At 41.1% G+C, this 24,274-nt stretch overlaps 1 protein-coding gene across 1 annotated transcript; it reads right to left on the bottom strand.

The window, feature by feature from the left end:
- Positions 1-1,001: 1,001 nt before the first annotated feature.
- On the bottom strand, positions 1,002-23,292 carry LOC130163472 (leucine-rich repeat neuronal protein 3). Its single transcript, XM_056367695.1, has 2 exons — positions 22,916-23,292; positions 1,002-10,818 (listed from the first exon to the last, which is right to left on the bottom strand). Exon 2 carries the CDS (start codon positions 10,379-10,381, stop codon positions 8,252-8,254), a length of 2,130 nt encoding a protein of 709 aa, XP_056223670.1. The 5' UTR covers positions 10,382-10,818; positions 22,916-23,292; the 3' UTR covers positions 1,002-8,251.
- Positions 23,293-24,274: the final 982 nt, after the last annotated feature.

The raw sequence follows: 24,274 nt of genomic DNA, 5'->3' as shown, positions 1-24,274 counted from the left end.
ACTATGAAAATACACTGCATGAGCAGGGGAGGGAGATGACAAGAAATCAACCAGCTGTGTGAGTGATGAGTAAAAGGAGTGGTTTGGGGTAAAACAATTCAGATGTATGTTGCAATGTGATTATTTTTCATCAGAAGTAGGAAAGAACAACATGATGGTTTGATATAAAGAAAATAAAGATCTGTCAGTGGAATCAGTGTGCCGTTATATCTTACCTTTAAAAATAAAGGGTATCCATCCCTTTGGCTGCCTAACTCAATCCCACACTAATGTGGCTTTGGTTGAGTTATATCAGTGTATATCAGTTTCCTGACTGCTGTGGGCTTAAGACCTCTTTGTTCTAAGCAGAGTCACATTCCTTTGATTGAATCCCCCTCATTACCTTAGTTCCCTTTTGATTCTGATCAGGCTCAACAACCCCTCTCACATTTTCTCACCTTGCTAAACCTTTGCCAGAGTTGCAAACAATGGCACTTGCTCAATCTTTACACCCTCTGTTTGAAGCCAGCGGTGGCAACAAGCGCCTTCCGGCTCTAAATTGAAAGCCAATCAAGACAGAAATGGTCGTTTCTTAGAATGGAGACCCAGCGAAGAGCCTTTCCCACTAATGGCCTGCAGGACTAAGAGAGAAGAGCCAGGCCCTCGTTATCACCCATGTTCTTTTGGACGCACTTCAGAGGAATGAGGAAAGCTTTCTCTTTTGACAGAATTGAGACAGGGTTTACAAATGGCATTAATCTCTACAGCGAGTCACACAGAGAGTATGTACCCTTTTTCTCATATTCATATATTTTTGAGTCTTTTTCTTGACACTTTTTCTTTACTGATCTCAACATATTCAGTAGTAGGCTCTCACAAAGCTATGCGGTAGCTTTTCATTTCCTAGTGAGAGCAAAATATTTCAACATGGCCTCAAGAGAGAATAATTTGTTACTGGGACAATAATGAATGTGGTGGTATTCCACAGTCTGCTACTAATTCCAGCATTAACATAATACAACTTAATAGGTCACTCAATTTCTTTTATTTCATAGATGAACAGCTTTCAGTCAGTAGTAACATCATTCTGAATGCGTACATTATGGAGGAGAGCAGATTGCCAGACTGTTAACTACCCCGCTCCCTTCATTTCAGTTGCAAATAATTTAGATAGATAATTTATGTAAAACACAACTATCATCAATATGAAACGGTCATTCAATTTTGTTGTGATCTAATCTAAACTGGTGGATTTGTCTTATCTGGAGATGAGAGGAAACAGGAGATGCAAGAGAGGAGAGAAAAACACAAATATCAACACAGAGAAAGGACAGAGAGAGGGAATCTATCAAAAAGATAATGAAGATCAAACACAAGGCCTTGCTTATTGTTATTCTAGTTTCCAGGGAAGCGTGTAATGAACTGAAGGAATATGGGTGTTTTGTATAACCTTACTGTGAGCCACATGCTGCTCCACAGTGTATGGAATCACACAGAGCTGCCATCCATGTGTACCGCGGGGTTGGGAGGATGATTGATAGAAGAGCGCAGCCATTTGTGTGTTCATTTTGGGAGCAAGTTTAAAATATCGATGTAAACAACCCTGACAGACAGCAGGGAGCCGCACACAAAGACGTCTTTTTCTGCCCTTCCCCTAATTTGATTAGCATTAAGGCCTGAGCAACAGACAAAAGTGATGAGAATTGTGTGTTTGCGGTGCAATCACCGTGTTCAGGCACGGGCAGTAATTTGAAACGTCCGCGAGTAAGAAGCGCAACACATTGCCAGCACCGCGGGTGTTCCTGCACTGAATGGTCATCATGAGCCTCGACCCCCCATCCAATAAAACCCACCCCTCTCTCCATCCAACTCTGCCATCATTACATCAAAGAATAAGGCCACCCGTTATGATGAAAGAGAAAATCAGAGCCATTTTATTTGGGACAGGCCCCTTTGCTGCTGTATTCCTGTAGCACACAAATTCTCTGGAGCTTAGAGGAAGGCTGCCGCTAAAATTCATTTTTAGAAAACTGACCACATTAGATTGAGAAGAGACAAAGTATACAAATAAGGAAAATATAACTGAAGAGTGAAAGAATGGAAGTAAATGATATCATTAAGTCTAATTATGTTATCACAGGAGCTTTCTTTACCTCTAAAATGTATCAAATGTGCTTACACACACATTCATGCACTGAATTTGAAAATGCCTCATGAGTTTTCCAGATTTCTTTTCATTGTTACAATATGTTTGATGTTGGTCATCAGCTGTAAATTCACTACTGTACAGCTGCAAAGAAAATAGGCAGTATGTGTCCGTGTTGCCATACCAGCACATCGCATAGGTACAATCATATAATGAGCCAGTTATATGAGCGTTGATTGTTTTAGCTTTCTATTCATGTTGCCTTTGTTTGAAAAGGTTATTCCAGATCATTTCATCCAGGATTAACAAATCAAACCTTTAGCGGCACCAAGAGGAACCAAACTAGATGAATGACAACTAACAGGATCATTTTAGGTGACTAATATCATGTTAGCCTGGATTAGTTAAGCCATGTTTGAGGAATGAGGTCCAAGCCATATGACAAGCATTAATACAGTAGGAGGTTATAGGCCTATTTTCATTTCAACGTGAGTTCTCTCATTTTTTTTTGTATTTATTTCTGCCAGTCTGTGTCGACACTTCACTAACCAGTCAACAGAAACACAAAGTCATTTAGATGTGCCAGCAATCTCAAACCAAAACTGTACATCTCTTTTTATTTTTGTGCATCTGAGCAACATTGATGTCTTTTCCTTGTCATGCTCTCTATGCCTAGACTATTTTGTTGTTGATGTTCATTGCTTCATTTAGTTTTCGCCTCTCAGAAAAGCTGCAATTTATGGCCTTGTAATTGCTGCAAAAAGTAAGCCTGAGAAAAAAAAAAAGCAAGTCAAGGAAAATGGTACCGAAGTGGTTTTAATGAGACACCCAAAACAATTATATTTAGGTTTCTTTTTCCTGTACATTTCTGTATCTTTAACCAAAGGATCTTGATAAATGACTACTACACCTTTTAACATAACACATCTTAAACTAACAATTTCACACAACCTCTTCTATTTGTTGGCTTAAATTAAACATAAATTCCATAAGGTTATAGTTTCCCCATCATTTTCCGTTTTTTTCCCTCACATGCTCCCCTGGTTATTTGAAAAATTGTGACAGTTGGCACAGATGCTCTATCACTTTGGCCAGTGCATAATTACCAGTGAGTAAATTAGCATTTATGCATGTGTTTGCAAATATTAGTTTTATAGGCATTCATTATTTAAATCTCAAACGTCCTGGAGACAGGTCTACTTTACCTCAAAGCTCCATTGAACAAGTATTACCTATCTCTTCTTGAAGCCTTCCATCATCCTAATGGAGAGAAAAGTCTGCAGCCGGTATTTTTACAGACGGTTCTGAGTGAAGCATTAGGTGAGCAAGCCTGCAGTAAAAAGGTGGTACTTACACAGAGACTATAACTATAGGTGCCTCTTCAACCATTTCACAACAGGAATTTAATGTTCACTGATGATTAATGCCGGCTGCCGTGAATGTCGATGGTCTAATAGCGCTAATGAATCTGATGGAGGCGACAGTGCCTGTGCGCCGCAAGGCTGACAATACTTTGTTAAACCTACTAAGAAAAGAGGGCTCCTGCATGTACTTACATGTTTGCCTGTTAGGACCCTTCTTACCCATTTTTTTTTTTTCTTCCCCCCAATCCCAATCCATTATTAATGTGAGCACATGTACGTGAATAACTCATTAGTCTCTGCATCGATCTGATCCGGGCACAGGCTGCATCCCCACTTCATAGAGGCAACTGCAGCGAGACAAAGGGAGGCAGCAATCAATCAGTAGCCCAGGAAACCAATCATCAGTTTGACAATGGGTATTCCAATTAGCGGAAAAGCCCTCTGTGGAGTCATATCGTTCCCACATTCAATCCAGGTTGATTTTTCACTGACCTAAACAAGAGTTATGGCCGGGTATTTGTCAATATGTTGGGTTACTTACGCTGAGAAACCTCTAATTTGCATGGCTGTCTGAATCAGTGGGCTCCCTCCTCTTTATATGTGGAAATTCATTGATGTCATGCAAATTGTAAATATGAAAGCAATTCTAATCTCATGTTAGTTCAAACTCGAAATTACTTCACATAAAGTAGCTGTGTGTTTTGGTATTGCACTGTATATAAATGGAGTTCCACACGTGGATGTGTGTGCATGTTCATGCTATTCTAACCACGCACTGCCTAGACTGGAAGAAAAGAACATCATTTTTAGCTGCACACGTTGGGAGTGATGGTTATGGAAATAGAGACAGGAAGAGGCCAGACGGAGCAGAAATGCACACACACAAATGGCTTTTGACTGGTTGCTCTTTGATGAGCCATACCAAATCTGATGTGACATTCTGTCTCTACTTTTCAGGAAATACACAGAAATGCATGTTCAGAATTGCAATGCACTGGCTCACTGATGATACATGAAAAAATTCACCTGTCATCGGCACTAACATCAGCTACAAGTGATGAGACACAAAACAATTTACACTGCTGCAGCAAAACTGTTGCTTTAATTAATACAGGGTCCAAGAGGCAAATACATTTTTATTCTGTCATGAAAGAAATCAGTGCCTTGTTATTGCAGTCCATAGGTCATCCGGTTGTTTTTCCAATAGCTGGCTATAAAGGCCTCTTAAAAGCAAGCAGTGGCATTAAACATAGTGCTAGCAGCAGGACTGTAAATGCATGTTGACATTTCACTTTTCATTGGAATGTGGCTGCCTGTAGCTACACTGGCTGACCTACGTGGAAGTTTGTAACTTTAATAGCCTGATAATTCAAACATATAAAAGTGCCTATAGCAGCGTGAACATTGTTTGCTTTCTGCAGCCCTTGCAGTGCTGTAGGAATTTTTTATCTCATCTCAGATAGAGGGTAAATTAAATATTTAATTGCAGCTTTCAAAAAAGAAAAAAAACATTTATTATGAAATCAGGCTGTTGTCTGAATAAAACTATAATGAATGTGAGGTACTTGGAGAACTATTAAGTACATTGTGTTTAAATAGTACCATTGTACGCACTCTAGGAAATTGTAGTAGTGTTCCCACGTGTGCTCTGTTGTAATAGCAGGTCTGAATCAACTCAGCAATATTAAACAGGCTCACGGATTCACATTTCCAGTATTACATTTTTCCACATTTATTCCATCTAGTAATGTAGAAAGGAAATTACCTGCCAGTCTCTGACTTAATGATTGCCTTGTGTTTAAATAAATAAATAGACTATTGAACTTGCACCCACCACTGTTGGATTGCACCATCAAATCTCAGGCTGTGTGACAATGATCCTCAGAAAATTAAAATGAATATGTAACCAGTAGGAACACCCAACTCTAAGCTTTCACTGAGCACGCTTTAATATCTGCCTCAGTGCAGATGGCTTTTTTGAAAGGAACAAGGAGGTTTTAATATTTGAAATAGTTGAAATATTTGAAATATTTGACGATTCAGCAAGAAACACTGTGGATTAAATGGTGACAGCTCACTGGTTCTTTTCATATGGGATTTAACTTAAATCCAGAGGGTATTTGTCTAATATAGGTTGCTTTGAATGTTCAAATTCAGACAAAAAAAAAAGGTCATATGCCTGCCAGTGGAGGGAGAGTGTCGACGGTGACGGGAGAGAGAGGGAGACTAAGCCAGAGGAAAGAGAGATTGTGGAAATGCATAAGATTGGGATAGAAAGCAGGAGAGATGAGTTTCCAGATAACATTAAGCTTATTCACTCAAGTATGTAATCAAATCATGAGTTGTAAAAATAAAAAATAAAAAAAGAACAACAACAACAATAAGGCTAATATCCATGAGCTGCTTTAATTTCATAGAACATGTTTGGTCAGTCAACTCATTTAGTGGCTTCTTTGGCTGTTATGTTGTGTTTCTCCAAGCACGCAGACTAAGAGAGACTGAAGCTGCTAAACCTCTGGGTATGAAAGGTTTGTGTGTGTGTGTGTGTGCGTGTGTGTGTGTGTGTGCGCATGCTTGCGTGTGTGTGTGTATATCAAGTGTGCCCTTGACTATTTTGTTCTATTTTTGTCAGCTTCTATACGTAACTCTTTGTGTCAATCGATGACCTTGAATTCATGTTTGCATGTACCTTTGCATGTTTTTCTATAAATGTAAGTAGATTTTAGCTCTGCCAGGCTTGTTTGTACATCTGTACTTGTGCCTGTTTTTGCAAAGAGACAGACTCAGTCTGACCTGAGCATTACCTGAGGAGCGCACCATGTTATATTTTAACTCCTTTGTCTTTGACAGATGCCTTGGCACTAAAAGCCTCTGTCCATGGTGCTGAAGGCTGGTCTGATGTATGAGCGTAAGGCTCTGTTTGATAAATCCGCCATGTCACTCTGCCTCTGACAACCATTCATCATGCTTGGCTTTCTCATGTGAAATGTTCTGTGTGCTGGGTAATTCAGTAAAACAAATAAAATGTGAGTCCTAAAGCTTAGACTCGGCTCTATCCAACCCTCCGTTGACTTTTCAGTACTGCACTTTATCTCTCTGTCGTAGGGACGCTGTGTCCCTCTCTAAACAGGAGCAGCAGCAGCTGTAGCTGAAACACAGTGACTATATTCAGACCAGCTGAAGGACGAACATGTTCTTAATGAGGCGGCTAATGAGTTCTGTTCTTTTGTTGCTGTTTTTTTTTTGTTTTTTTTTATTCTGGGTAAGGACGACCATTCAACCATTCAGCTAAAGTCTCCTGACTTTTTCCCTGTGGACTGACTCAAAAGGCAGTTTTTTGTTCTGTACCACTTGGATATTATCAATATTTAGTTTTACATACTTGTAATTGAAATGTCACATAAGTTATTAGACACTACACATTAACCCATGGCTGAATGATGGAGAAAACAAATATGAACCAGATGTATTATGACTAATATGAGAAAAAAAAAAAAAGCAAAAGAGAGAAAGTAGGCAAATGTTTGTAAAAGAAACAATGACATTTATTTTTTTTCTCAGCACTTTTGTTAATTAGTCTGTTGTGCCCATTAAACACATATAATACAGTTAATAAAAAAATGGCTTTTTAACTTTACACCCAAAGCAACAACGAAATGTTTTCTTAAAATATGTATGCTAAAAATACTGAGAAGGTATTTCCACTAAAATTACTGGAGAATAGCTTGTGATTTTGCAATGATGACATGGCCATGTTTTGCTGTGACTGACATGTTTCTTCAGTTTCTTCTGTTTACCTCATGTAGTTCTTGTTGTAGGCACTTACCAGGGCAAAACGGACTGCTTCTAGCGGCAATAATGCATCAGTCACCTCAGTTTTTTTTTTGTTTTTTTTTTTATCAACCTGTTATATCTCTTTTAGTCCAACATATTCACATTTTTCCCAGTCACCATTGCAATGAGAACTACACAGCATAAACAGCCATTTGGAAAATGTCCTCTCTAGATGCCCATTTTGTAACTGAATTTCATTAAGCTTAATGTGACATTGTAATCAAAAGTAGTCTGCTCCTTGCCTTAATTTAAAACCCATTGAAACCGTTCAGATACAGAGGATTTGTCATTACATCAACATAATAGAATATCTAACAGTATTTCCATGAAAAATCAAGAATCCATTTTTAAATAGAAAAAGGGTGGGGGGGGTATATTTCATCAAAAGGCTTACACCATAGTCACTGTTATTTGTCTACTCTACTAAATCTCCCTTCCCATAATAGACAGGTGTTATTACTGTATCTCTAACTCGTCTATGGATGTTTGACAAAGCATAGACGGTATTGCTTGGGACCACACAGACAGTTCCACAACTCTGAACACATTTAACAGTCAATTACAAGAGAGTTGACCATCATCATCATCATCATCATCATCATCATCATCTTCACTTCCTTTTCACTGCCTGCATTTCTGTATGAATGGTACTGAAATGTATCTTTTTGCAGTAAATGCCCCTTCCTGTTGATGTTAGCTTGGTTTGATGTAACGGTTACAAAGCCACCAGCTACGGTTGAAACTGGGAGAGCATGTAGTCTATTTTAAACAGTTCCATCCCAGTCCAGTAATAGTTTTGCCAGTGTATCTGAGACAGGGACCAGCAATGGGTATGCCTTAGAAACAGTATTACAGATTCCTCCACCCCTGCCCATGGCCTTGTCCATTCAGTGTAGTTGGTGTGTGGTGTTCCACAAAGCTGCGCTTCTTAAAAAGCATTGTCAGATACATTTATGACTGTGGCTTTCACTTCCACTCCACTTGGCAGTCCCTTACCCGAAACCCACAGCTTTGTAAAGAAAGGAGAGTGCATACCGGTAGCTTCCACTGGTGTCAGCAAAGCTTTGGAGTCGCATTTCCTTATATCCCCATAAAGGTGGTGGTTCCTCAGAGACACATAAATAAGCAGGCAGGCCGCTGAAATCACAGCCAAGAGCACACCAAAGACAGTGATTACTGCTGCGTCCCATTTTTCTGTGTCCTTGGCTGCCAGCTCTAATCCCTTAGTGGTGACATTGACACATTTGGTGTCATGGTTGTAGTGGATGTTGCGGACATCCACACATACTTTGTAGTGAGTGGCAGGGCTTAGGTGGGTGAGGTTGTAGACCTGGATGTCAGAAGGAACTCTGGTGGTAAACGCTGTGGTGGGATAGTTGACATCTGACAGAGTGTACCATTTAATGTTGGGAGCCAGGGTGCCAGGGCCGGTTTTCCAGGAAACCAGGATGGAGTTTGTCTCCACTGATTTGACCGCGATATTCAGAGAACCATTGGCAGGTTGGGGAAAATATCCATTCACCTCTACTGAAACCGATTTAAGATCAGCTCCAACCAGATTATGGGCAACACAAGTGTAAAGACCAGCTTCATTTTCTGTTACATCATAGATGTCAAACGTTCCCTCTGGGTGCATGTAGAACTTGTCAGACACTGTGTTTGGCAGGACTCTGGTACCAGATGGGGTGATCCAATAGATGTCCGGCTCTGGTTCAGCGAAGGCCCGACAGTGGAGTGACACTGAGCTCCCATTCTGTGCTTTAATATGCCCAGGCATGCTTTCGGGAGAGATGAGTGGCAGACAAATCTCCATCATCTCCCTGAAGTGCACCTGTCGAACATGCTGCCCTTCATACTCTGGAGGCTCCACACAGTAGAGAGAATCGGGCTCCATGAAGCGAATGTTGGTCTTGTTCATGTTCATCCAGCGGACTACACAGTCACAGCGGATAGGGTTGCTGTGCATACTAACTTCTCTAAGATTTGGGAGGGACTCGACAGTAATCCTGTGGAGGGCACTGAGCGCATTGCCATTTAGCATTAGGGTTTCTAGGCGCGGTAGTTTGTAGAAAGCATTAGGATGGATATAGGAGAGTTTAGGATTGTTGGTGGCTTCTATTTTGGTCAGCTCAGGGAGGTTATTGAGAGCAAAGCTGTCAATTGAAACTAGCTCTGGCATGCTATTAATCCCCAGTTCTTTCAGATGGAGCATATCCACAAAGTCCCCTCTCTGTATTCTTGCAATTGGGTTTTTATTTAGATCCAAAAATTTAAGATTTTTTACATTTCTTAGGGCTGAATGAGGCACCTCAGGGAAAATATTATCATAGAAAGAGATGCTCTCTAAGTTATCAAGACCAGCCAGTGCCTCATCAGGAAGCTGAGACAAGTTCATTCTGGTAAGTACAAGACTGCGGAGGTTACTGAGAGGTTTGAAGTTCATATCATCAATAGAAAGAACTGGATTCTCACCAATCATCAGGATCTCCAGATTTGGCATGGGTTCGAACCACTCTCTTTTAATGGTCTTCAGCTTGTTTGAATTGAGGTGGAGCCGTACAAGGTTGCTGAGACCCTGGAAAGACATCGGGGAAATGGAGGAGATGAGGTTGTGATTCATGTAGAGCTCCTGAAGGTTAGCAACCTCTGCCAGACATCGCTCAGGCAACTCTCGTATCCAATTCTCCTCCATGTGAAGAGACAGCAGCTGTGGAAGGTTCCCCAGATGGACGTCACTGATAGAGGATAAGTTGTTTTGTGATAAATCAATCTCTGTGATGTTGGCCAGGTAATCCAAGGGTTTGTCAATCTTGGCAACATTGTTTGTTTGCAGTAATAGTACCTGTGTGCCCACTGGTAATTTTTCCGGCAGGCTGAAGAGTCCCAAGTCATTACAGTCAACTGTCTGTGCCTCCATGTACACGGAACTGGGAGAAAACCAGGGTCTAATCTCGCATACACAGAGCTTTGGGCAATCAGGCCTCTCCTCAGTGGCCACAACAAAAGAGGCCATGGCCAAGCCGACAAAGAGACGATCCACAAATGACACGTCCTTCATATTGGACCGATTCCCTCCAGTAAGAAATTGGTCCTTGTAGATTAAGTGGTCTGAGCTGTTAACTTCACAAATAATGAATCATTTGCTGTAGCTGCTGAGGCGATTGACTCACCGCCCCTGCCACCACCACCACTACCAGCTGCAGTGGGGTTCCCAAGGGATTTTTTTGTCTTGCTGTGTAGACGCCCTTGGATGTAATGACCAATCACTCAATGTTGTCTGCTGGTGTCGGAGTTCAGGGCCAAAGTTTCAGGCAGGCAGACCCAAGAAGATGGGCAGGGGAGAAAAGAAAAAAGGACTGACTGATATTATATCTCAAAGGACTTATATTGAGCACATTTATAGTCGTCTATGAAGACTCTGCTGATGGCAAAGATGGATGTCCTCATTGATTGTCGTTACTAGCTTCCAGAGTCCACAGCCCAGTCCATTCCTACCTGTGTAAGAAAAACAGGACAGAGAGAAGTGGTGTGAGTATTACATGATAATAGAGGTCATCAGGGAATGTAGTAAAAGAAGGATTTGGGCATATTGACATTTGTTATGGGCACACTGATGCATGTTGACATTTATACACGCTCCCTTCAAGACACAGAACCATGGATTTATATCTGCTTGACCTTCTAGACTTCATTCTGGGGACATACTGCATGTGCCCCTACAATATGGCATTCAATCCTGATGTTAGCAGTGTTAGTCTATTATTGGTTAAAGAGAAGGCTTTATTAAGATTCTTAAATGGCAGACATCCTAGGGCTTAAGCTTAGCCTTTAGGACAAGCTGCTTAAAAACACTGGAATATGTCAGTCACTATAGCAACAAGTAAACGGGCAGCCAATAACACACACCATAGTGAGACAGCTAGGCTTATATAATATATGAAATCAAACAATCGACCCAAATGCAGTTTGTACCTGTTTATTACAAGATGCAGCGACCATAAAAATGCATTAATGTGTTGACATAATAAATTTTTCTGCAATCAACAAATCTGCACATTAAGAGGATTTTACATTTTTGGGAAATGCAGATCATGCAGCTAGTCAGTGGCCACACATCACTAACACCTAACTAAAGGTGTACACACATACGTGAGCGCACACACACACGCATAGACAAACAAACGCACACATGGCGATGGAGGGAGATTTCAGAAGATGGATGGTCAGGTCAGGATGATATGACTAGTCTAAAGGGAGAAAATGCATAATTATACTGCCATGGTCTTGGAGAGAAGAAAGAAATTACTACAAATCAAATCTATGGTTTTGCTAAATGACAAAATCATCATCAAAATGAAACCATAGCTGTCTCTGAAATATCTCTCGAAATATATCTGTGAAAACTGAGACTGCTCACAGAAAGTAGTGGACATGCCACTGACTGCACTATATAAAGTAGTGCATACATTTCCTGCTCAGAATTCATACAATCAAATAAAATGGTATAGTAACTCCGCTCATTGTGTTTTTAGGTAACAACTTGATATTTAATATCAAGTTTGTCAATAATATTCAATAAACTTAATATTTGTAAGTAGTTTATTTAGGATGGTAAAATGCGTTTTATTTCACTGTCAATGAATTAAGAGCCAGAAACTGTTGACCAGCAGTACCTAGTGAGTGTGGGAATTTTTGGCACATTATAACTCAGTTTTTAGCCCTTTTATGAAATAGGGCACATTTAACAGTAAATGCTTAAGCGTTGTAAGGCCAGCAAATCCACCAAGTGACCACATTTTACTTTTTTATCTACCATTTATGGTTTGGCAAATGGTGATACAGTTCTTTCAGTAACAGATATTGATTGAAAAATCTTGTTTTTTATGTAGTGTCTGTTCTAGCATCATGTTATTAGTGTCCTCTATTTCCTGCTATGACAGAAGCTCCACTGTTGAAGTGTGCAATATATGTAACTGCCTCTTACTGAACAGATAGGGTTGATGGTGCTTGAGATATTTTTGGCGTATAAGAGCACGCACCACATCATATGAAAAGTCAAGAGAGACGAGGGATGAAATGGAAAGAATCAAAAGGAGATGTATGACGGCGCCTGGAAAGTGAGAACAAGAACAGAAAGAAATGGTTTAATTTCATCACCCTCACTGTTTCCACCTCAGTGGCCACAGGGGACATGTGGGGGAAAAAATAAAATGAAATAAATAAGTAAAAACTTCTGAAGGCAGCAGAAACGCTGCAGTTTGCCCCACTGGCGAAGCCAAGCCATGGGTTCATTTTTCAACCTCTGCTCCAGCAGGGGCTGGAGCCTGGTTTGGACGGGGGAGGGTGGAGGGGAGGCAGACATGGAGCTAGTAGAAGGAGAGTGAGAGAGAAAGAGAGCGGGTATTATTTTTCAAAAGCACCTTGCACTTTAATAAGCTGCAACACCCAGAGCATTCTGATAAACAGGGTTTAAATTCTCTCCCTCAGCACTGGCTCTTCATTGTGGGCTATGTAGTTGATCCGCACCCTGGAAACAGGGCCAGATTCTGTAATTTAACCCACAGCATTTGGATCTCGTCTCTCCTCGCTATGGCTTTCCTCTTTACTAATCACAATTACCACCAGTGTAATGTGGTCAGGTTAACTGTTATTGCATAGCTTTATTGTGCAATCACTGCTGGAGGCTCTAACAAGGTGTGCTGTTGTGTGTTTTAACCGCTGTGTTAATTGTGTCAGTGTGGATATATTTGGACTTCCATTTTCGGGATCAATATTTTCTGTTTGAGACTTTGCAGCACTCCAAAGCAGAGCGTCCGTATTGGCAGTGTTGGTGTGGAATAAGAAATAATGTTGCAACACATTAAATCAGGTATTACTTCATCGATTTTGGCTAGGTTTGGTGATGGTTTGGGATCCTAAGAAGGGTTAGAAGAGACAGATTGACTAACATTATTTTAGTTTAATGTGTCCCACATTGATGAAAATTTAGGATAGGATTAGTAAGGCATTACCAGAGAATTGGCAAAGTGGTGTGGCCAGAAAACACAACATATTTCCCTGCTTATTAATGAGGATAAAATTCTGTTAATAATCCAACTCTTGGTTCATAAAAATCAAGATTTCAGATGTGGTTGTGGCCAGTAGTTATTTCCCAAGCATCACACTACATTTTGTCAGTAAATTAACAGTTCCTGCAAATGTTTGGAATGGATGTAATTTTTTATTTTCCTTATATAATCTTCTGATTATTTTTTGGATTATCAATTAATCATAAATCTATATAACTTGGTCTATAAGATGCATATAAAAGGAAAATATTGAGAAATGCCTATCACAATTTCCTAGACCTCAAGTTGATTAAATAAAATTGTCTATTTTGTCTGACCAGCAATCCAAAATGCAAACATTATCAACTATTAAAAACACAAAAAAAAAACAGGAAATATTGACATTTGAGAAGCTGGAACAAGTACAGTACACTAATGGCCTTTTTGCTTCTAAAACACCAATTATGCAATTATCAAAACAGTGTACAGCAGATACATTTTCCAATAACCAAAACTAGTTTCAGCTAGTTCATATATCAAGCTTTCAGTCTGAAGTAAAATGGCCTTAATCCCACTAGAAAACGGTATCACATTACACACAGAGTCAAAGCGTTGCTTTAATAAAACCATTAAAATTGTTGAGATTTTGTGTTTTGAATCTCTAGAAATTAAAAAGACTTCAACATTAGCTCTAGCGTTGACGATGAGTCATGTGAACTAAGTCAATACATTTAAAATTGATATTTTTTCTCAAATCATTATTATTATTATTATTATAATTTTATTATTATTATAATTTTATTATTTATCAATGCTGTTTTCAAATGTATGTTGCCACTTAACACTGTGTATATCATCATATTGAATATGAGAGCAAGACCAGATCAAATATTGACTATGTTTTAAAGTTACTGTATTAACATTGTAGACAGATCTATTTAAATCTGGTTTAATTTACAGTCTCCAGAATTTCCGCTCAGGTCCCAGTGAAGGGCTGTTGAAGTAAAACATTAAGAGTCACTTGTAAAAAGGAGCTGACTGAATCAGAGGTGACATCTTGTGTGGCAATGTGTCTGATGTGGCAAATGTACCAAGACTTCAGGCATGCTTACTGCCTGAGTGGAGTAGTGTTGAGTCAATGACTTGGTTACATAATAAAACAGTTTAGAATAGATACAATTGAGATACGACAGCTATGTAGTACACCTAGAAAATGTTTAATACAATGCTTTCTTTCATTCTTTCTTTTGGCAAATGTAAATGACAAGCGGAACATCGACGTAGCTCAATACACCTAATCAAGGTGTGTTAACACATCAGCAAAACTGAAAAGCTCTCAGCAACACAGCCACCCTTTAGAAAGCTTGTTTTGCTGCAGATATTGGGCTTGTTAAGGGTACAGCTTACTACTGCATTTCATCACACTTAAAATTGAAATACTGCAGTATACTTTCCCACCAAACTACATCATTTTAAGTGAACTATACTAATCAGCTACAGGCAGTTGAACAGGCAAATTGGTATTGTGCGTTTGCATTATGTGAAGCCCAGAGAAGAGGCAGTCTGTATTCTCGGGGCCTTGCACCGTGACTGCTGTAACTATGTAGTCCACACACCGCTTGCACTAACCTATTAGTAAGAGGTCCAGTCGAGCTACCCAGCACTGCATCTCTCACACACACACACACACACACACACAGACACACGCACACACCCACACACACACGCAGAGCTTCTATATAGAGCTAATTTCCCACAATCCGTTGCTCAGTTTCTGGTAATTGAGGTGGAGCGCGAGTGGAGGGAAAAGGGAGAGAAGAGATCTGGAGGACAAAATGACTTGCCAGAGGAAGAACTTGTTATAGTATCAGTAGTGGTGTATTAACCTCTGGTGACCCTGAAAATGCTGTCATTGCAGGAAATATTAACCGTAGAAAGACCATGAAGGAGAAGAATCAGCCAAAAGCCCAGAAAAGATTCGGAGACAACACAGACTTCCAAGCAAGAGAAGATGTGTATTTGGCATTAAGCGGCTGCGTAACTGTTGGACAAAGAGGAATGTGGTTTAATATGGCTGGGGCAAATACAATTCAAAGATGGATGATTGTAATCTGTGCCTGGAAAAACGTGTGGAAATCTAGACCGGGGCGATACATAATCAACAACTGGTAATGTAACCTATAGGGCCTGAAATGGGATCTCCTGTAAACTAATGTCTACCTGCAATAGCACATTAAGCCTACACTTTGACATTTGCTCAGGGAGCCAGTGGAAGTCTTTTATAGGTCAGTCCAAGGTGTTCACTCATGGAGCTAACACGAGTTCCCAGGTGTACAGGAAGAAGAGGTGGTGGTGGGGGGGAACATTCAAGCAACAATCTCCAAAGCACCTCCATTACAGTAGCAGGCTGACAGTCTAGCCTATGGGCTTTTCACTTTCGCCAGTTTTAATCCAGAATGTGAACATTACAGCAAACAAGTTCCTGGTATCTGGCTTCTGCCTTAACTGTGTGAAATACGGCCGCTGGTTAAACCTGTCGGGTTCAGATATCTTTTTTTGTTTGCCACATGGGGGCCACAGACACAAGCTGTAAACACAACGCTGATATTTTATGTTCATACGAAGAGCTTGGCAGCATATTGCGTATTTACATATCACGCAGATATAGAGAAACATTAGCATTTATTTGTGACTCTGTAAGTCCAACGTAAACTCTCTTAGCTCTGTTTTGGTCTCCACCAACAACTGAAGGAAATCTGTGGCTCTTTAGCTGCTAAATGCTCCACTATGTTCACCAGCTAGCTCAGTCTCTCTCCTCAGTGATGCTGGGCAGACTGAACAGTGGGTTCAGGCTGAACATCTGCCTTCTAAGGTTGAAAATGACACTGCGAGCTGAAAGACGTTATAATGCTCCATAGGGCTGAGGAGAGCTACAGATTCAGGTGATTATTATTAGAACCTTACTGATAACTGGATTTGTGAGGTCTGGTCAATTTATTATATCTGATTATTATCTGTGGGTTTGTCATTACAAGGGACCTATGGCAAATTACACATAGTCAATTGATGCATTACATTTAAAAAAATATTAATTATAACCGCTTTTAAGAAAAGTATCTGTACTGTAGGCCAATGTCATATAGATTTTCACGCATGTATTCAAAAACTAAGTTTTATATACATTGTGGCAGTGTCCCTCCATCACCATTAACAGTTGGGAGCAACAATATATGTGTATTTATAGGCTTATTCCAACTAAGAAGCGATTTGGAAATGACAGTGTCATTGCATCACCATTATAAACTGGTATGTCTTGTCTTGTTAGTCACAGATTTCACTCTTAATTAGTATGACATTTGACTATAGTGGATGCCTTGAAATCTGTCCTCATTAAAATCAGCACATTTAGGCAGTCTTACCTGCATAATTTTCTTTCTTTTTTTTATTTTTTTATTCTGTTGTCTTAATTTTACACAGGCACATACTTCATGTGTTGAGTGGATTTCATGACTTATGTTCTCCAAATATACTATTTGGAGATTATTTGTCCCCGGGAAGGTTTGCCACACTAATCATGATATACCTGAATTGGGACACGTCTACATGGCTACGTTTAAGAGTTTCACCCACTGTCAAGGTGAAAAGCCTTTCTATTCAGCATCTTGGCAACACCCCACACTTATTTCCCACCGGGCCACCTCCATTATACTAACACCGTGGCTGTTGCGGACAGTAATGGCACAAATGCAGTTTGATTAGAGACCAGTGAGATATGACCACTTTAAATTAATGAGTGTGCACAGTAGAGGCACAAAGCGTTGCTCCTCGTGGCTCTGCACTGCTAATTCAGGCAACCCTGACTCAAATCGGCCGGGCAGCCAAACAGCCAGGCAGAACTGTTTATTTTATGCTGTTTATTGAAATGAGTTATAAATCCTCCCCATCGCTTCACAGGGCTTGGATGGAGTTTTGCAGAGTGGGGGAGCTAGAGATGATTACTTTGTTGCAAGTTGGATGCCCATCGATGCCCTGTGTGGCTACAGGTTGACCTACAGTTCATGTAAAAGTAAAACTATTTATTATACAAAATACATGTTCTGTAAGGATTATGGTGCGCATAAAAGGAAAATTTGTGAGATCTGTGCTGTGGAATAAGTTTCAATGTAGGTTTTGTGGGAGCATATTGGCCCTTTGGGAGATGATTATGAGGCCTGCACAGTTTAAGTGGTAACAAGGCAGTATTGCATTTGCTGAGAGGTAGACATTACACTCTCTGTGGTAAAACTGGGTGGAAGACATAAAGGTCAGACGTAAGTGGAAAGTAGGGCGCAGCCAGATTGCCTCCTCTTTCAGGAGAATAGCCTGTGTATTGTAGAAGTGGTTCAGTGGGAATTTTGATCCACTGGTAATAAGCCTCACAAGGCTTTCTTCTTCAAGCCCCCCCTCCCCTTTCTGGCTCTTTCTTTTTCCTCAGTGTTCGGTCTCTCATTCACTTTTTCTCATGATATTGCAACCCCCACATATCTTTTTATAAACCTTGTCCTTTTCATCCAGTTTTCTCACATTTCTCTCTGCTCTTCAAACCCTTATGACGAACATTCCTCCTTATGTTCTCCATTAGTATCGCGATCCACCCAAGCAATGGGCTAGAGAGAGAGCAGGCATTTCAGTTTGTCTCCCTGCATATCTCCTTTTCTGTCGGCCTAATTGCCTTTTCAATGCTTGTCACCCCTGCTGTGCCACATCTGTCTGTCTATCCTGTCTGACCGTCCTCCTATTTTCTTACTGCCAACGAGTTTTTGGGAACCCCTTATCCCCACCGAATGTGCTTGCGTTGGGTTCTGGTTGCATTTCAGTTACCAGAGCTGATCATTTTCCACCTAGAGCTTCAATTTCCATCAGACACATGAGCTGTGAGCCTCACTTGCAGTTCAGGTGCCGCTCTTCTCCCTACTCCAGTTTGCGCCTCTGACATCACTTGTCAACGTAAATACTGTAAATCCATTTTCATTTACGGCTGAAATAAAATAAAATATTGTTAATACATGCCATGGTAGGATAATGAGTGTAACTAATTTCAGACTGCACATAACATACTACTTTTATTTTGATTTCTTTATATTACAGGCAGTTGCTTTGCAAACACATATCTCCAATTTTAGTGATTTTGATTTGAGTCCAGAAAATTCTCTTAATTTTAAAGTATAAATAAACCATTAAAAACCAATTGGATAATATGAAAAACAGAATTGTCACAAAGCAGAAAAATAGTTTTTGTGTTGCCAATCTTTTTGTAGTGGGTACTTTTCTTTTCAGAGTGAATTATTAGCAAGGACAAACGCTTGAAGACATGGAACCTCTGCAACATTTCTGGTTGACACTGTGGTGGACATGTAACAAAGCCGTGACACAACCAAGCCACTTCCATCACACATCCTGGGTAAGCCCCTTAGTAGGTGGGTGCCTCTGGAAGGCTTTACTGTCCCTCCTTTTGCCCTTCACCTCATTGATTTGCTATTATACTTTCTCCAAGGTAAGGGAGAGTCCATTAAAGGGAACCTTCTATGCAGTGTGTATGTATAATGAAGCTTTCAGTATGTATGTGCATCTGGATGTGTGCACGTGCGTGTGGGAAGCGGATGAAAACCTTTCCCCTTACATCTGCACTTGTATGGCCATGAATCAGTGGCAAGTCAACTGTTAATGTAAAATCAATGATCCAAATTAACCACAGGACCCTCAACTCTGGTTTTTCAGCTCTTTTCTGGACAGGACTTACCCTTGGGCTGAGTGAGGGAGAACACACATGCTGCAGTATCGAACGCTATAGCACGCCCACCTGCACTCATCCACACACACACACACACACACACACACACACACACACGCACGCACACACACACGCACACACAGTGGACAGGAACACATGCAAACACACAGAAAGGATCCATGCATTTTGCAGACACGAGCCTGCACACATAATTTAGCCAACTGTCTCCTCACAGAGAACATAAAAAAAACAAACATGCACCCGCTCATTCGCATAATGCATGCATAACGCACCACACAGTGAAAGAGCACAGCTTGGTCTCCTTGTCTAATTCACATAGTGCTGCATCTATTAAAATTAAGCGAAGGTATCCAGCTTAAGGCTGCAGCTGATAAGGTCAAAGGCGTAGCGAACATTCCAACACTCATTTCTCCCCCAACATAATCGCACTCACTCTTGACAAAAATCTGCATAATGTTCCATGTATAGCTGGTAGCCAGAATGAAAGAGGGAGGTGTGAGGACTGGTGGTGGGGGTGGGGGGGACGGGCAGGGGGAATGGAGCCAGAGGCATATCCCTCAAAGTCAGAGCCAAATTGAATCTGCAGGTGCAAATGTGGCATGTGTGCTGCCTCTAAGATGCGCAGCTATCTATATTTATATGAATAATATATGGCTGGTCAAGGGGCCACAAGCCTGCAGGGAATAAGCTCCTACGGCAGACGGAATCAATCATTATATGCCACTGAAATGCATTTATCGCTGGCTTGGACCTCTTTATTATGATTTCATGGGGTTTGATATGGGCTTTCTCTTTCTCTTTTCATTCTCGGCTACTCTTCCTCAGCTAAAACAGATGAAAGATATGGTGTTTTCGAATGGCACAATGGCTTCGTATCTTTCCAGAGGCTTAGCAGTACAATGAAATTCGGCGGCGGTAATTGCTTTGTAATATAAGTAAGTTAAGCGCATACCTCTATACATGTGTACAAGCATGCATCCATCTATAGTATACATGTATGTGCCTGTACATGTATGCATATTCCCATGCATCAGTCACTGCAGTTTCATTAGTGCATGAAGACTTTGGTCTCCTGATACAGTATCACTCATTCACTCAGCTTTTCATTAGTGCACTGAGGGCCTATATGTATCAGCCTGAATGTAGAACAGATGGGCGGCACAGCAGTAGCCCTCAGATGTCCTCTCCTTCTTCTCTGCTCATGTTTGAAATTGCAATATGGACATATGTCCCTATCATGTCCATCTCTGATATGAATCTGCAGAATAGCAGACTAATTACCAATTAATAGCTTTGATTTTCTTTTTGTGAGCAACAATATCAGTTTTGGTTTTTGTTTTCCAAATACCTGACATTTATCTATAATTATTCATAATAAGTTTCAATAAACCTTTTTGTTCAAGTGCTGTTCTGGCATGAAAGACTTTACCCACACACTTTGGAAGCGTGTGCTAGCTAAACACCAAAAACAAACGTAAAAGCAAATGTCACTGGATACAAAGGAAGTGTCACATCCCATTTTGACATTTGATATGAAATGAAAAAAACACCAAAATGTCATGGATGCTGCCATCAAACCATGTTTTGATCCTTTTTGTTTTTGTTTCCCCTTTCTCTCTTTCTTTTGTCTCTTCTCATATAATTTGGGTCTGCTACAGTCCATCCACTAGATCCAAAAACAAACAAGCACACCACTCTCTTCCCCCCTGCTCCTTTTGCCCTCTGTCTGTGCTTATTCCATTTTAATGGGTGCCTGTGTTTGTTTGGGAGCAGGATGCTATCAGCGAGCCTATGCTTGGCTGCACAGGCTGATCCCCTGCAGCCGTCTTGTGAATATGTTTACATGCATTTCACTCAGGAGCCCTGATAGATCCTTGGGCATCTTGTTACCACCATTATGGGGAAAAAAGAATCTTGTGATTAATTTGATTTCGATGGCGCAATTGTAGGCTTCCTGAACACCACTTTGAACAAATAGTAGCATTTGGCACCCATGCATCCTCTCACCTCACAGGAACCTGTCGTCCTCTGCCTATAGAGAAATTAATATGGAACCCCCACACTGTGCTGCCTATCATTCTCTCCAAACCTCGACAAGGCCACTGCAGGCACAATACCACTTCCACCCCCCCTTCCCACCTGCTTCTTACCGTTTCACACACAGATCAATAGGCAATTCGCAAAGCCACTCACTTTAAGCGTATGACTTGTTGTGGACATGTAATATTGATTTGTTTTGAACAAATGTGCCCAAATTAATGAAGAAGCCCATTACTCCTTTGCTTTATTGTTCTTATCACCATGGGGAGAAACTGTAACGTGGCTGTAATGTTATGATGCAAGCATATACTTGTGTTTGAGCTTCACAGATATTTGGGACTGTATTTTGCACAACATGGAATCTCAGCTGCAGGCTCACTTTTGAAAAGCTGGTGGCTGAATATAAGATATAAACAACCTTGGTTCAGTCTAAGTGGGAACAATACGTAGCATGTAGGCTGAGGTTTTCTCAGCGTGGCATGGTGTCTGATGTGAGGGCATGATGGCTCTCATGTGGCATTTGACTGTGTTTCGTATTGAGCAGCTGCCTTGGGTGAGTCATTTGCACTGTGGAGGCCAAAATCTATTGTATCCATCACCGGAAACAAGCAAGCGGACACACACACACACACTCGCGCATGCATACACCAAACATGTCTGCACAGAAGATTACAGCAGTCAGATTCAATAGCCCCCTTGGTGAAAATCACATTTGTCATTATCAGCCATTATCTGTTTATCTGCCTGTGAAATATTCATGAGTAATACATCTGCTGGATGACATACATTTTGGACAGAGAAGAGAGGGTGTGAGAGATAAAATGGGAGGGGTGAAGGAGAGAAAGAGAGGGTAGAGAGACGCCCCACTGCAGTTATGGGATTAGTGAATACCCCCCAACCCCCCACCCCCACCCCCCCGTAGCCGGATCCCTGGATGTGTGGGTGTAGAGGCAGAAGCAGGTGAAGTGATGATGGCGAATGCGTTCGTACATGCCTCTCGGTGATTTTGTTAATTACGCAAAAGCCGTGGATGCAACGTGCCGATATGGCGTTGAAAGCAAAGACACCCCTCTTCACCAGGGAGTGTGTGATAGTGTTATGGTTTTTTTTTTTGTTTGTTTTTTTTTTTTTTTTTAAGCCCGAGGATGTGTAACGTACTTTGGTGGCATGTGTAGGTAACGACTTTTCTGTTTGCAACAGGAAGGTTTAACGGGAGGGTGGGGGGCATTCTGTAGATTTCTTCGAGACGTGTCTGGTGAGCGCTCACTAAGCAGGACCGGGGGACATGAAACTACCAGTCCATCACTCCATGCACACGCACTCACAAACACACAGACGCGCGCGCACGTGTCCGTTTTGTAATATGTCTTTTTGCCCTGAACAGAGTCCTTTGAGAATCCGGTCTCTTTGAGGCGCATCCTGCATAGTTGCGCAAAAGCGCGACTCCACGTCAAGTGAGGGTTCGAGGCCAGTCATCAGCAGAATTATCTTACAAAATTTCCCCTAATTTCTGCAATCACGCGCGGGACATTAGTATGTGTGAGGCGAAATGACGTGTTAATTCAACGGCGAGTCGGTATGTCTAGTAAAAAATCCCCGAATCACTGAATCCAGGCGTTTTTCATTAACTTGGAAAATGCGTTGCGCAGAAGCAACCATGCGATATGTATCAAATGACAGAAACATATTTGAGGAGTAAACAGAGTAAACTTACCCGATTTAACCATCATAGTCCTCAGAACAGTATGTGTTGTCTATATTCCCATCAAGTACGCCGCTTCAGTGACGAGAGAGCCCCAGCGCGCCACATAAAGCCAGTCAACAATGTGTGGTCTTCTTATTTTCACGCAGTTGATGAGAAATCAGTTCTAGACTCTCTTCCACTGCAAAATACACGGCTTCTGCGTGAGGGGAGGGCAAAGCCAAACGGCGAAGTCCAAAAGCAGGCTGGCCAGAGTGTGGAGAGAGATTCATGTGTTCCCCGTGCCCTTCCCTTCCCGTCTTCACAGCGTCTGTTAAGGGCGCATCTCTCCCCTCGATCAAGTGTCAGGCGGACCACATAGATGCGCCGCCGTCTCCTCAGCAGTCATTAATATCAGAACAAACCCTGACTCTCCAGAGGACAGCCAATAGCGTCAGAGAAGCAGGCGAGGTGCTCGCAGCATCCCTGCTCTGGTTGGCTGAGAGGAGCCGTCAGTCATATCCCAGAAGCCTGTTCTCATCTATGTCTTCTTCTCTTGGTGGTGAGGCACGCTGCAAAAAATATCCATATTAACAAGTCAGTCAGCCTAGTCATGAGTCGTAAAATAGTGTTTAAAGTAAGAAACACAAATACAAGTGGATAAGATAAGCAGTTTTAACATATTAAAGTCTTAATATTTAAATAAATGAATAAATAAAGGCGCTCCACTGACATCCAAATGATGTCAGTTCAATGTAATAGGTTGAAGATGTTTATCTGCACTGTAGGGCTCTTTCACTTCCTAAGTCCTGGTGCCCACTAGACAGCACCAGGCATGATGTCTGACCCCGACACTGGCCAGTTGCTCAGTTTGACTCACAAAATACTCCATAATTAACCCTTGCAATGTGGAAACTCATGTCTGAGTGTAGCAAGTTCACCCCTGTTACCTAGTGGACTCTAGACCTGGGAGAAAATCAGGTTACACCAACGTCACAACTACAGTCTTACTACACATGATGATACTTAATTTTGCTAATTAGTTACTTAATGCTTGGGGATGTGCTATTAGAGCCTGTAGTCATGCAACATGTCATCCAATCACACAGAATCCATTAATGTAAACACAGATGTCACTGCAGCCTGACACGCTGCAACAAAACATTAAAGACTGTTCCAAGTGATACAGGAGCCGTGATGGGAGATGTATCTTTTACAGAAATAGAAGTAACAATACTACACTGTAAAAAAAAAAAAAAAAAATACTCCATCAAAAGTGTAAGTCCTGCATTGACATTTTTAGCAATTAGAAAAACGTAATTCAAAGTATTAAAAGTAAAACCGCTCATTGCAGAGAAGCTAGCTGTCTTTCAGAGTCAAGCTAAATCTGTT

The sequence above is a fragment of the Seriola aureovittata genome, chromosome 22, assembly GCF_021018895.1.
Source record: "Seriola aureovittata isolate HTS-2021-v1 ecotype China chromosome 22, ASM2101889v1, whole genome shotgun sequence".
In the NCBI taxonomy this organism is placed as follows: Eukaryota; Metazoa; Chordata; class Actinopteri; order Carangiformes; family Carangidae; genus Seriola; species Seriola aureovittata.
Note: the sequence above shows the minus strand (reverse complement) of the source record. Positions and strands in the feature narration are given on the sequence as shown.